The sequence below is a fragment of the Tupaia chinensis genome, unplaced genomic scaffold (genome assembly GCF_000334495.1).
Source record: "Tupaia chinensis unplaced genomic scaffold, TupChi_1.0 Scaffold000368_1, whole genome shotgun sequence".
Lineage (NCBI taxonomy): Eukaryota > Metazoa > Chordata > Mammalia > Scandentia > Tupaiidae > Tupaia > Tupaia belangeri.
In genome coordinates this window covers 2,664,550-2,680,066 of record NW_006159865.1, presented here as the reverse complement: position 1 = coordinate 2,680,066, position 15,517 = coordinate 2,664,550, and the positions used below count along the sequence as shown (strand labels likewise).

The following is a 15,517-nucleotide window of genomic DNA, read 5'->3' as shown; positions in this document are numbered from 1 at the left end:
CAGCAGCCTCTGCCTGTCTCTTGTGGATGTCTGCCTCCTTCAATAGAAAGCGAAATAAGGCCAGCAGGTGGCATGGTGGTGGTTAAGGTGCTGGACTCCCACATGACCAACCACAGTTTGAGTTCTGGACCTGGTGGTTTGCTTTCTCTCTCTTTCTCTCTCTGTCTTTCTCTGGTCAAACCGAATAATAATCATAAATAAAATTAAATAAGAAAGACAGCTCACAAGTGAAAGACTTCATGGAACGTGTATGCACTTGCCCTAATAAAAATAACTAAATATGGACAATAAATGAATAGAGGTGTTAGGCCAAGAAACAAGTGTTTTGTTTCTCATTTCTACTAATCTTGTGGATTCAGGTGGTCAATTCTGCAGCTAGACTTCTGCAAACCTGTGACTTTGACCAAGTCCTTTAACTCCTCTAAGTAAGCTTCAGCTTCTCCACATGAATAATGAAGATTTAAAAACCCATGATGGGAGCCAGCAGGTGTGGTGGTTAAGTCACTGGATTCCTACATGACTGACCACAGTTCAAGTCCCCGGTGGCTTACTTTCTCTTACTTTCTGGTGCATGCATATGCCCTATAACAAATTTGAATCATAATAATGATCATCATTGTGTGATGGTTTATTTGGGTATCTGTCTCTCTGTCTCTCTCATGGAAGAAATAAAATAAACTTAAAAAAATCATTATGGGAGACAGGCAGGTTGTGTGATGGTTAACGCACTGGACTCCCACATGGCAGACCATGGTTTGAGTCCCAGACCTGGAGGCTTGCTTTCTTGCTCTCTCCCTCTCTCTTTCTCTGTCTCTCTCTGATCAAATAGAATAATAATAATAAATAAAATTAAATAACTATTCTTTTAAGAAAACATTATCATCACCTGTGCTTTCCTCCACACTTTTGACATGAGGAAGTGAGTGGAGTGATGAAGGGAAGACGCACCTTCATCCACAGATCACACATGCCACGTGCTGTGGGCAGAGTCTATCAATTCACTGAAACAATCTTCATGTGCTTGAGACCACACATATTCATTTCTGGGCAGATCTCGTTTTTTATAAAATCTTGTCAGCATATATGCACTCACCAGAGATAGAGAGAGAAAGGGAAAGCATCCCCTGCAGGAATGGCCATGCCACAATCCTTTCTACTCCATTTCTCCCTCTTCAGGATTTGGGGCACACACGCCAGGCATGTTTTTTAAGCTGCTGAGTCCAGGACGAACCACATGATCGGCCATGTAGGATCCAACCACCTTAACCACCACGCCACAGACTGGTCCCGGGAACCCTTTTGAGAGAGAAAATGGAAGAGACGTTAAGAAAATCAAGATGTGAGATGAATGCACGGGAGAAAGACAGGAAGGCGAGAGCATGGAGAGTCATTGGCCCCAACCCGATGCAATATCAATAAAAACTCCACTCAGGTCACCCCGCTGTGGGGCAGGCACTGTGCTGAGTGCGTGATAGTAGTTCACCATTTAGTGTTCACAATGATCCGATGAGGGATATACAGTCATTTCATAGTAACTGACGTTGAGACTCAGAGAGGTGAAGTAACTCGTCCAAAGTCACACAGCTAGTAAGTAGTAGCATTCAGATTTGAACCCAGGAAAACCAACTTCAGAGTTCCTACTGCTCACCACATGCCCCAAACAACGGATTTGTAAAGATGGACAAGTCCCAGGAATATCCAAAAAAGATCTGAGCTTTAAGGACTGCTCATACGTGGAAGGTTGGTGAAAATTTCATTGAGTAATTTTTTTCAAGTTTTCTTTGGCAATTGTTTGGTTGTTGGTCTTTAAGACAGGATCTCACTATTTCTTTTTTTATAATTATTTAATTTTATTTATTCATTCATTTATTTTAATTCGACCAGAGAGAGACAGAGAGAGGGAAAGTGAGAAAGCAAGCTACCAGGTCCAGGACTTAAACCGTGGTTGGCCATGTGGGAGCACCTTAACCACCACACCATCTGCTGGCCCCCATATGTTTTATCCTTCTTACCTGAGCCTCACAAATAGCTGGGACTACAGACACCCACTTCCACATCCACAGCTGGATTTGTAGTGAGGGCTGGGAATCTAAACATAGGTCTCCCGTGTGGCCTCATCCTGCCTGGTAGCTAGCAGCATCTGCTAGCATGTGCTACTGTATTTGGGCCAGCAATTTTTTTTTCCCAAAGAAATAAAAAGAAAGCACTTGAAACTATCAACATTGTCACATTGTTATATGTCATTGTTATATGGGCCAGCCCCATAGCTTAGTGATAAGGGAGTTCAGATCTCACCTGGCCAGCCATAGATTGAATCCTGACCCTGGCAATTTGAAAAACATGTTGGGCACATGTGTGAGCCCAAAATCCCATCAGGATGGAGAAATGGAGGAGAAGAGATGGTGGCATGACCTCGTGCCATGGAGGGGGTTGTGCTTTCTCCTTCTCCCTTTCTCTCTCTTCCTCTCTGTCTCTAGCAAGTACATGGATCTTCTGGCATTAAAAAAAAAAAAAAAAAAAAGAAGAAGAAGAAGAAACACTACAATGAAAGAAGAAAAGATGAACAACAATGTCTAGAATCTGAACAATTCTATATAGACTTAGAATCTTGAAACGCTTTTTGAACGAAATACCACCCAAGTGCATCCTTTGGAATCCACACGCTCAGCTCCCCTAGTAAGAAAATTTCCTATAAATCACATAGAAGATACAATGAGGATATTGTCGTCTTCTTACTCCCAGTCACTCCTCCCACTGCCCTCATCCTCTTGGAAAAGATAACTCAGCTCTTGATTTGGGGCATTCCAGTTCTGCAGACCATGACCAAAGAGCGATCACACAGCTTTAGAATTCTGGATGTTGGTTTCATCCTTGTACCAAGTAAAGGGTGGTTAAGGGAGTGGCCCTTAGGTGAGGGAGGGAGAACACCAGCAGGTAGGAAGGGTGCTTCTGCATCTCCCCCTCCCAGCAGGGCTCCCAGTTGGCGGTGTGCAGGCTGCATTTGTCCTGAGTTACTGCTCCTGACAGTTCAGTCACACACCCTTGGCCCACCGCCAAAGGCCTTTGGAACCTCAGTCTTAGCTGCTGCTATTCTCCCTGCTGGGGGCTGGTTTCTCGGCAGGGAAGATGTGAAAGGGGTGAGTGGGTGTGTCCGTGTGTGCCTTCCAATTCCTGTGTTTGCTTCTGGGGGACTTTCCTACTTTATTGCTCTGACTGGAAAGACAAAGAGGACAGCATTTCTATATCCTTTGCTTCTTTCTTTTTCTTTTTCCGTTTTTACTTTTGGGTCTTAGGCTGGGATAATCTTGTGCCTATCCGACTTAGACATATTCTTCACACTTTAAAACATGCTGCTGGGAACAGCTGCTTGTGAAGGAACTTCTGGGCACTCGTAAGAGCGGATATCCCTGTTTTCTTCCAGTGGTCAGGTAGGACCCAGTCTCTTGAACCCAAGACCATTTCAATTGAAACTCATGTTCATTTACTGTGTAGCTTCAGCGAGTTATCTAACCACGCTGTGTCTCTGGTTTCTTGATTGTGAAAAAGAAATGCTAGGTGGCATAGCAGTAGGTTTATGGTTATAATTGACACTCTGCAAGGCTGACCAGCACAGGAAAGATCTGGGTTCTAATGTCAAGACCTCTCTGAGTTCCTAGGCCCATGCATGCCTGGTTCTGGTGTAACCAATCACACTTGAACTCTTTCAGCTCTCAGAGGAATGGCAAGGCATAATTTCATCATTTTCCTTAAATAGTCCAAAAAGCGTCTCTCCCTTACGTTTCTGTAGCCTGGTACCCACCAACTTGGTTTTCAAATATGGTGGTAGTACTTAAGCCAAGACTATATCTGAAATTATGTACATTTTAATCCTTCTGTTTTAAGCCACTTTGCATACCGGAAAAGAATGCCAATTATTAGTGTGAGAACTGCTTTTAAAAATGTTGGAACCCCTGATTAGAAGGAGAATACGGAACCGAATCATTTGATGTTGGAATCAGCTCTTCAGAGAGACTTTAATGTTACAAGGCAATTAGCTGCATCCGCACAGGAAGCCTGAGACCTGCTGCAGCATTTGCTCACTTAACGTGGTCCCATTTCTGATGCCTCAGGGCTCAGATCATTCATGTGGAGTTAGACGGGTTGGCCTGTTAAGTGATTTTAAGGGAGAATTTATTTGAACCCTATTGTAAGCTATCTTAGTGTGTCCTAGAAAATAATGATATAAAGTATCATCAGTTTAAAACGTCACACAAAACCACCTATGAGATCATTTCCAAATATGTTCCTTAAAGCAGGGAAGCATATTACCAAAATGAAATGTAGGTGGGGAATGTGTCATGGTCCCTTATGAAAATATGACAGCACTTCCCGTGGTAAAAGCCTGTCCCAGGAATAATTTCTGCTGCTGGCCGTGAGCCCAGACAGGTGTAGCGGCAATACAGAGTGATTAGTGGGTCCTGAGCCTCACTCTTTCAAAGGCTCAGACTATCTTGTCAAACAGAACCGTATCTTGAATCAAATCAGTGTTTGGAACATTATAACCATGAATTAAGAGAGAAACAGTTACCAAGTCCTGGCAGTTCTCAGTTTCAGTAAGCCAGACTGAAGGAGACCAAGCCCAGTGACCTTCCATGCCTAAGGAATAAATGAAGGAGGTAGAAAATGAGAAGTTAAAAGCTGGGATGTCAGTGGCCTAAAAGTAATGCCTATGAAGCTATTTGCATCTAATGTGTAAAGGCTGAAAGCACTGTCATGTTTTATTGTAAGTTTCCTGATTCTAAGGTGCTGAGTTCCTGCTCCCTTTCCTCCCCATGGTTTTGGGAAGAGTAAATGAGTTAAGTACTTAGCAGGGCTCCTGACTGCGTAGTAAGTTCTCAATAAATAGTACTTGGGCTCTTCTGGTGCAACTTTGAACCCACTGCCAACTGAAAACCACTGCCCGAATTCCATGGATATAGCGAAGATTTCTGGCTTATGGTGAGCATGAAAACACAGCCTGGAGCTCCTAATGCATTAGTAGTTAACACGGGGCGTATTGAGTAGGGACTCAGTGAATGGAAGCTGCAGAATTCAGATGCCAAATTGATTTAGCATAATGTTTGAGATGACGAAGAGGCGGTTAGGGCCATAGCAAGACTTGCTATGTCAGAGTGTCTCCAACATGAATGCGCGTAAGACTGATCAGCGCTTTTGTTAAGATACCTGTTGCACTTCGGTATTTTGGGCAGAGGGATGCTGAGATTCTGCATTTTCACTAGTTCCCAGGTGACACTGATGCTCCTGGTCTTGACCATACTTTGAAAAGCAAAGCTTTCTGTCACAACTCCGAAATCAAAGTCTTCTCCAGGTCCCTCCTTTTGTCCCCTGCCTGTGTTCAGCACCTGTTGTGTGTGTGGTCAGAATAGCAGGGATTCTCATAACCCAGCTCCAGTCCTCGGCCAGGATCCCCGGTGACCAGGGCAAACACACACTCCTTCAGGGTCACGGGCAGGTTACTGAGTCAAGACTGCCAAAGCCCCAAGATGATGTTTTCTTTCACTCTCCAGGCCCCCCTCCGTCCCCCCACCCCCGCCTTAGCTGCCCCACACCCAGGGCTAATCTTGGAGCTGCTTAACAACAACAAATCCAACAGCCAAGTGAGGCAAGACAGTTTCAAAGGCGGCTTGCTTTCTCACTCTCACACCCTTTCTGTCTCTTTTTGGTCAAAATTGAAGAATAACGATAATAAAAAAAAAATTAAAAATAAATCTTTAAAAAAATAAATACTTAATATTCTCAATTTATATGTCTGCAAAAATATATTACATCTTATGTAATACTATTGTAAAACTAAAAGAAGCAATAACATAGAAACACCTGCTGCTTGTTAGACTAACTCACTTAGAACCAGAAATAAAAAGACTGAAAAGTGACACGAGAAATGAAAACAAGCTCTAACTTTTACTATTTGTGAAGGTTAAAACAAGTAAGATACAAAGGGAATACTGGCACGAACATTGGATGGTCTGCTACAGTACATGCCTGTGTGACCTTGTTAAACTCATTTAACTTCTCTAGGCCTCAGACTCTCCATCTGTAAAATGAGAATGTTTTCTTTCCCTCCCCAGGCCCCCCTCCGTCCCCCCACCCCCGCCTTAGCTGCCCCACACCCAGGGCTAATCTTGGAGCTGCTTAACAACAACAAATCCAACAGCCAAGTGAGGCAAGACAGTTTCAAAGCAGAGTAGCTCTTGTTTAGCAATTACCTAATTTCAGAATGCGATGCACAGATTTGCAAAAAAAAAAAAAAACCCTGTGTGTGGAAAAAAGCAACTTCTCCTGAAAAATAATTGAAAGCAGGCCCCCTTACAAAGAGGTGACATGAAAATTAAATGAGTGACAGTGTAGAGCCTCCCCCCAAAAAAAAGTTTGGAGGAATGTCAATTACATTTTAATGTCTACACATGCATTCACAGGCGCATGCGCTCACACGAGCAGTGGAGAATCTGGTTCTAATTTCTTGTACTTTAGTTGAACTTTGGCGTTTCCTTTGACTTGCTCCCTAATGTATGTGAGCTGTGGGCTTTGCAATCCTGCAGCGAATCCACAGAAAAGGGGGAAAAATCCAGATCGGCTTTCCTCGGTGCCAACAAAAATGAAGCCCAACTGAATGTTTTGACCAAATGCAACACTTTGCTATTCTCCCTTAATTAGCTAAAATTACTCCCTCCCACCGGGATAGAGAGCTCTGGGCTTGAAATTCCCCTGGGGCCATGCAGGAAATGCCTTTTGCTTTACAACTTCTTTTTCTTTTAAGGCTCAGCTGCCCAGAGAGTACATTCAAAATACTGTCTTAATCTTCGAAGGTTCTAGTAAAAAGGCCGGCCTTTCATAATACATGATGCCTGCCTGCCTCTAATCAGGCCCAACCTAAAATCCTGAAATCTGTCAACACGGTTTAGCCACCGTAAATTAGCTCTCACAATGAAAAAAAAAAAAAAAAGTATACTGAGCTCTCTTAAAAATGTTATCTGCGACTTAATCTAACCTTTAGAAAAATGCCAAGCATGTAAGGAATTGTGAAGGGAGCTATTGTTGGCGACTTTCTGTGTGTTTGAATGACACTCAGGTGTGTTGTAACAACAAGGACATTTATACAATGTTTTCTCAGGTGAGTTAAGTTCTGAAGTGCCAAGTCCTCTTTAACAGGTAACAATGTTAATTTTTTTTTGTTTTTGGTTTGCGTGTGTGTGTGTGTGTGTGTGTGTGTGTGTGTGTGTTTGCTTTTATTTGGGGAAGGAATCAACTCCCAGAGCTGTGGCAGGGTTTAAGACAGCTGTCTCAGTGGGCACCCTGGTATTCTGCTTTGGTACCATCCCAGTTGGTGGAGAGGTTGTCTAGCTTCGGTTCTGTTCACTTAGGACAGGGCTTCTCTAAATGCATCCTGCAGGCCGGGCAGTTTCTGACCTACCTATTGCCAGTCCCTAATGAGAGACGTGCAGAAATTGAGAGCAAGCTTTTCAAAATGTTTACAGCAGTGTGACAGAATAAAAAAGTTAGAGTACGTACTTTGGACATCCTTATTTCTCCTTACGTCCTTTTTCCAGAGATTCATGTTTATTGAATGCCATCAATCCATTGGGGCTTGGGGGAGGAGGACAGAGTAAGAAAATGTTCTTCACCATGGATCGTCTGAAAATCCCTAATTTAAATAAAGGTCATCCGTTTCTCTGCAGAGACTTCTGCGGTTAGTCTGGACTCCACTTTGAGGAATGTTGATTTAAAGGCAAACGAGTCCCGTGACTAATTTTACAAGGACGGTGATTCTAGCTTTGCTTTTCTCTGTGCTGGTCTTCTGTGCATGGGGGTGAGAGGTTTGAGATACGGGTTAGACTGTCTGTCCTGTCCATTGCAGATCTGGTTTGTTCTCTTCCTTCAGGCTCGTAGCCCCCCTTGCATGTGTGCGGCCCAGAGAAGCCTCCTCAGCATCTCTGGTGCTGACTCTGCTCTGGGCAGGGCCTTGCAAAGCCAAGCATCCATCTTGCCAAATAGCAGAAGTTCCTCAGATTTGGCCGTGCCCTGACAAAGCAAGGCCTCCCATCTGGTTAGCTGTTTGGAGGCCTCATTGGAGGCTGCTGTTTGTTAGGGCCGCAGTCACCAAACAGAACCGAGTACGTCGATAAGTAAGCAAGAAAATAAATACAAGCAGGAGGCAAAAAAGTAGATTCGAATTATTCCTCAAAGACTGCTTTCCCAAACTGAAATCACATCAGGATGGCTGGAGTGCGGTTGTTTTATTGAATGACACAAGCCTCTTTTCCCCCTGGGAAGTCTAAAAACTGCTTTTTTTGGCCTGACTGAGATCGCTGAATGAGCTAATACAGAACACATTGTCTGCTGAGCCGGCAGAGTTTTTGAGCAAAAATTTTATCATTCCATAGACTGATTGTGCTTGCCTGGAATAAGGAACAAAATGTTTGAGGCCTCTCAAGGGCATTTGATGAATCTAACTCTAATTTAAAAGGACTAATAGATTATTGATTTAAGCAGGATGACAGTGAACAGATCAATGACTGAGCACTCTGTCTACCTTAAATACCAAAAATGACCAGTAAAAGGAGAGCCATGGGCTGTCTCTCTCCCTTCTTTCCCACTGTTTTTCTAGGGTAAGTGGGGTGACAAAAAGGAAAGAGGAGCTCTAATAAACTTTGTCAAAGTATGTTTTTGCTACATGACTGAAAGGCAAGAGATTGCATTAAACTATAAGTCTTTTTTGTTTTAATTGCAAGAGGGCAGGTGCACTGGCCAAAGGGGCGTAGAAGAGAGAGAGGAAGCACCGCCTGGTGGGTGGGGCATGGTCATGCTGCAGTCCCTCCTCTATGTCTTATCCTCTTGGGACTCCAGGTACACATGTACATGTGCTGGCTAGAACAAGCCACCAGGATTTGAATTGGGGTTGTTTATGTGGGATCTGGCTCATTTAACAACTAGAAGACAAATACAAATACAAAATACAAAATACAAATCTTCTTTATTGATGCTATATTCTGGTTATAACTCTAGAACTTGTCATGGAGTGTTTGCCTAAAAGCAAGCTTTGGTGATCTGACTATACCACTGAAATTTCCCTTTTTTTTTTTGCCTTGCATTGTTCTCTGTGTTATAGGCCACAGAGAGGAAATAAAAGACCATAGTCAGTTTTAGGAGTGATAGTTGAATATATCATGCTTCTGTTTAATTCTTTACCACCAGTAGGAAAATTTCTCAGAAGGTGACTATTTCTTGTCCTACATAAGACGTTTCTATTTCTGTTTGTATGGAATTCATATGTGGCATTTGTACGATCCAAATTACGAAACACAATAGAACTGATTCAGTCCTCAAAACACAGCTTCATCCCTTCTTCTGGGGAGCCTCCCTTGATTTTTTTCTGCACTGAATAAAGTCTGTAGTTCTGTCATTGTATGGTATTAGTGGTTACCCATTGGCCTTAATTGGATTCACCTGGGAATATTTTCTAAAAACATATATTTCTGGCTCCCGTTCTCAGACATTCTGCACAATAGGTCTGAGAAACACCTTGGGCATTGGGAGGTTTAAAAGCTTCTCTGGTGGTTAAACGGGTAGCCGCGTTGGGAACTTCTGAATTATACTCTAATTCTCCATTTGTTCTCCATTGGGCCAAATGTGTCAAAGACAAGGGATTATACTGTGCACCTTCCATGGCATAAACTACAGTGCCTGGCATGTTACAGTAATTCAGTGAAATAAACAATTGAACACATGAACAGTCTGCAAATCCATTGAACTGATAGGGGGAAGTTCAGAGCGTGACTTGTGAAATCGCAGCAGCCTTAGTAGAAGTCCAGAGCTCTCACTATTGATTGCTTACCATAGAATGTTTTCATTCATGGCAACTATTCAAGAAAAGCCCTCTGGCTTCATTCATTTGTTGTAAATTACTCTCATCCATAGAGGAAGGCTATTACCAACCTTTGTAAAATGTTTTGGGATTTTTGATATCCAGTAGGCCTCTGTCTGTTTGTGTGCGTTGCCCTGCATTTCTTGGATATTAAATTGCCCACAGTTCTGTTTCCTCTCTTCGGGAGGATGAAATGCTGGACTCCCTTCAGTGCATGTATTTGAAGTGACATATTTATGGAAATTACCACCCACTTTTGAAATTCAGGGCATAGCTCTGACAGCTGAATCCAGCCCTAACAGAATTCTATTTACAACTTTCCTAGACAAACCAGATTAGCTGTTCTACACGAGTGAGTAGAACAAGAAAATACACACACCCCCATCTTGCTTCTGTGAGGAACACAAGGCAGAACCGATCATAGTGCTGATGACATGGCTTTGTCAGAGTTGTTGAAACATATGGGCGAGACCCGAAGCACACAAATCAAACCAATTTGAAAGGTTTGGGAGGCCCGTAGAGGAGGGTTCACTTATGTGGATATTGCGATATACATTGACATGGCTGTTCTTGAAGCTTTTTTATCCACATGAATTTAAACTAACCAATGTTTCTAAAATCACATACCTTTGGACTAATATTGATAGTTCTAATTCTGAGAATTATCCTAAGGAAATAGTCGGCTGTGTTGAGATTATCCACAAAGAATTTCATCACAAGGGAATATTTTGGGGAAAACATTCATTGATAAGGAAATCAGTTTATGACATTAATTAGACAGAGTTCCAAACAATCCCACTATAATTCCCCTTAAGTAAACTAACAAAAACATTTATGTGAGAAGAAAAAGCTTGGAAGAAATACACCAAGAGAATCCCAGTCAATTTCTGTGAGGGAGAGAATGACGGGTGATTCTGTGTGTGTGTTTTCTTGGGCTTTTAACAAAGAGCATATACTGTTTTGTCATGTTTAACAAGTAGCATTTTCTTGTTAATGTCATTATTACGCATTTGCTTTCAGTGGAGCTGATAAGTTCAATGTCAGAAATGCCTTTGCATTTACAGTTTGATAGCTACTTTTTTTTCTAAATTATTTTATTTAACTTTACTTTTTTTAAACATGATTTTGCTTTAATTAATTCATTTTAAAATTTGACCAGAGAGGGATAGAGTGAGAGAGAGAGAGAGAGATAGAAAGTGACAAAGCAAGCCACCAAGTCTGGGACTTGAACACAGTCAGCGATATGGGAGTCCAGCGCCCTTAACCACCGTACCACCTGCCAGGCCCATACTTTACTTATTTTTATTTGTTTTTTATTTTGACCAGAGAAAGAGAGAGAGACAGACAGACAGAAGAGAGATAGTGAGAAAGTGAGCTGCCAGGTCTGAGACTCGAACTACGGTCAGCCACGTAGGAGTCCCGCATCTTTAACCACCACAACACCTGCTGGCTCCAGACAGCTAAGTTTTAATGACATCTCAGATGCCAGCCTTCCTGTAGAATACTTGCCAATTCTCTGCCAAGTCATCTAAATTATCTTATTAGCCAGAAGAAATAATGCACTCATCATCCCATATACTTCGATTCTCATTGGTAAAGACAGTCGTAGGTATATCCATTAGGATCTGCACCACACTAAAGAATACATTCCAAACTACTGAATTATGAAAATACTGTAATTTCAGTTGAGTCTGTTCCAAAGGGCTAATTACTTTTTTTAAGGAAGCAAATGAGTATAAAAGAGCTATTTGATTTCTAATTTTAATCACTTAACTTAGAGGGGTGCTTAATGCTTAGGATGAGAAAGGAAAAGGAAAATGCTCAAACCTTAGTTCAACAAATATTTAGCAATTTCCCATTAAGTGCCAGAATCTCTTCTAGTCCTGAGACATAGTTGTAGATAATGCAGGTAAATTCTGAGGGCTCACAAAGCCGTATTTGGAGTATGTGGCTAGTGACCGACATTGAATACAGCTGCTTCTTGATGTGCACTATAACAGAGTTAGGTCCCAATAAACCCATAGTAAAATGAAAATATTTAAATTAAAAAATGCACTTAATACACCTAACCCACTGAGCATCCTAGCTTAGCCTACTCTATGTATTAAATGTGCTCAGAACACTTAAGCTTACAGTTGGCAAGACCGTGTAAACTCTATCTGTATAATAAAGTGTTAAATATCTCATGTAATTTATTGAATACTATATGGAACATGAGAAACAGAATGACTCACCGCTGCTGCCCAGCATCACAAGAGAATATCATATAGCATAGTGCTTAGCAGGAAAATATCAGAATTTGAAATTGGAAGTATGATTTCTACTGGATGCAAATTGCTCTTTTACCATTATAAAGCTGAAAAATCTTAAGTTGAACCATTATAAGTTGGGAATCATCTTTATAACAATTTATTTATTTAATAATATCATTAATAATAAATTAACACTATTTAAAAATCATTTTATTAATTATGATCATTATTTTCATTTGCTATAGGGCACCTGCACTCAACAGAGAGAGAGAGAGAGAGAGGGAAAGTGAGAAAGCAAGTCTCCAGTTTTAGGACTTGACCTGTGGTCGGCTGTATGCAAATCCAGCACTCCAAACACCATGTCACTGGCTGACCCTTACAATTACACTTTCAAGAGAAATTTTGCCAGAGGGCACATGTGCTCAGAGAGCTTTGCTGCATGACTTTTCCCAGCATTTCTACTGTTGGGATTATGGGGAAACAGGTACATGTGCCAGCATAATTTTCAGGTTGCCAGGTCCAGGACTTGAACCATAAGAGCAGCCATGTGGGATCCAGTCGCCTTAACCACTATACCCTCAACTAGCTCCCCCCCCCAAAGAAATTCTAAATATTGACACTAGTTGTTGGGGTTTTATAGGACCTAAAATAAAATCATGTAATAGAGCAGCCGGGAATGGGATGGGACATTTTAACTAGAGAAATCTTCTCTGAGATGACATTTGCTCTGAGATCTAAAAGTTGAGAAATAACCAGACATGTGAACAATCAGAAAATTTCCAGGTGGGGGAAATCTTTAAAGCAATAGCCTTAAGTTGGTATGGGAGCTTGGCCTATTCAAGAGAAAGAATAGAAGCCAATTACTGAGAATTCGGTAATGAGGGGAATCATTGGATTCAGTGATGTTGCTAAGGCCATGTCATGAAAAGCCTTGCAGAACATAGCAAGGAGCTTAACTTTGATCTAATTGGCCACTATTGGAAGGTTTAGATAGACAAGTGAAAAAAATTGATGGAATAATTATCTTGACTGCTTGTTCGAAGGATGGACCCTAAGGTAAAAAAAAAAATATATATATATATATATATGCACAGAATAATTATCTTGACTGCTTGTTCGAAGGATGGACCCTAAGGTAAAAAAAAATATATATATATATATATATATGCACAAGGAGACCAAAAATGAAGAAGTGATAGCTGAGGAAAGACTCGTGGTAAACTATGAGCCTGATATGGTAGCAAGACACTGAGATGGGATTGGACTGCAGTATTTACGGATTCAAGATGACCTGGTTTGCTGAAAGTTTGGCTATTGAATAATCTAGTCAATAGAATATCTAATCTGGGAAATTATAAGCAGTTGAGCAACTGGAAATGTACTCTGAGAAATATACTGTATGTGGTAAAGTAATTTAGAGACTAGAGATTCTGGAACATTATTTGGTCACTTTCAATCACTTCCTTCTGGATTTCCATCATATTTTTATGAAGTTTTTTTCACCTGTGATAGAAGTAGGGCTAGGGCTTGCTTTGGTTCTAACCATAACCCTGGATAATAAGGGTGGGAGAACAGTCTGGTCTTATTATATGAATTCCCATTTCCTGTGGAATTGGGTGGTTAGATAATGAGATATGTGAGCATATGCTTTTAAATCTAAATAAAGAGCCACGTGACTTAGGTGTGCGTCACATCATCCTGTACCATCTTGGGTGTAGCACCTTCCCCCACCCTCTCTCTTCTCAAACATTAATTATACGTTCAACCACCAGGAGATTTTGCCAGGATGCAGATTCTGATTCCATAGACCCAAGCTGGAACCTGTTACTGTGTTTTCTAATAAGCTGCAAAGCAGTGCCACTGCTGCTGGTCCAAGAACCAGTCTTCGAGTAGCAAAAGTCTCACCAACATGGTTACTAATAAAGACCAATATGGCTGCATGCAAAGGGCCTCAGCATATATACTTGCATGACTGATCGTGGCATTTTCTTCACTGTTCTAAGGAAATTTTCTCTTGGTTAAGTGAGCCAAAGTCAGATGATCAGTTGATCATTTGAGACTCTACATTAAAGTCAGAAATTGGGGGGAACACGAGTAGAAAGAATGTGGAGTTTGTGGTATGAAGATTTGATTTGTACCTCGGTTCTACCTCCGTCTGATGGTCCTGGATAAGTCACTGCTCTCATCTGATCGTAATGATTATGAGACTCATCACCCTCACAGTGCTATGGTGAACTTCCGAAGAGAGATGAACAGACTTGCTTTGTAAACTGTAGAGGCCTAGGTCAATGTCATTGATTATAGTATGCCCACAATGGTATGCCTACAATGGTAACTTTCTATAAGTTTAGGTCATTGCTAATAACTAACCCTGCTGGTGTCATGGCTGGATTTGAGACAGAGGTATATATGACTTCACTGATGAAAAAAGAAATGAACTAAAATATGTTTTCTCCTCCCCTTTTCCTACCCCACCTCCATTGCAGCGATTGAAACACAGAGCACCAGCTCTGAGGAACTCGTCCCGAGCCCTCCATCTCCACTTCCTCCCCCTCGAGTGTACAAACCCTGCTTCGTCTGCCAGGACAAATCATCAGGCTACCACTATGGGGTCAGCGCCTGTGAGGGGTGTAAGGTGAGTGCCTGTGCTCCCGTGCCCAGTGAGCACTCATGCCCCGAGTACTCTCTGGAGGTCACCCACTCAGCTCCAGAAAGGGACCAATCTGACATCTGTAACATCTCCCCCCATGGGTGGAGTGGGTTCGGTTGTGTTTGATGGTTTTCATGACTTCCTTTTATCTCTTTTAGTTGAAAATCCAGAAACATTTTGCAAATGAATGATTAGGGCCCAAAGTCCTAAGGCTCTTAAAATACCCCCACATGAAAGTTCCTTTCAAATAATAAGAACCTCTTGAAGGCGTTCTGAGAAACATCATCCTGTTTGTCTTTAGAACATGCCATCTGATGTCTTTGTAGTTTTATTTTATTTTTAAATATGACTGACAGTCCACTGAATCAACTTGCAGAGAATCCAAGGTTGAAATTGGGATTTATCTCCTGGCTGTTTCTTCAGCCCTGTGGCCTTTGAATTACCGTTTGATTTTCAGCCTGTAGGGACTTGCTACTGTATGTGTGTCATAAATTCAGGAGGGCTGGATTTTAAATTCCTGCCTACAGAGCACTGAAGGCTGAACATGTGTCATAGAGTATATGGCTGCTTTGAATCAAGCTAGACAACTGTGATCAAGTCCAACAGGCTTAATTGAGTGAAAGAGCTGCTTATTTTCTTTAAAGAGAAAAGAAACAGAGAATAACTTCATAGGCAAATTTGACTCATCCATAAAAAATTTCTCAAAGGAACTAT

General features: G+C 41.6%; 1 protein-coding gene across 3 annotated transcripts in view; it reads left to right on the top strand.

Moving 5' to 3' along the window:
- The window catches only part of RARB (retinoic acid receptor beta), a 430,651-nt gene that overhangs the window by 259,179 nt on the left and 155,955 nt on the right, over nt 1-15,517 (top strand). For all 3 annotated transcript variants that reach the window (XM_006153322.3, XM_006153325.3, XM_006153323.3), the window contains exon 2: nt 14,640-14,788. In XM_006153322.3, the coding sequence (XP_006153384.1) occupies nt 14,640-14,788 (149 nt within the window). The remainder of the gene's footprint in view (nt 1-14,639; nt 14,789-15,517) is intronic.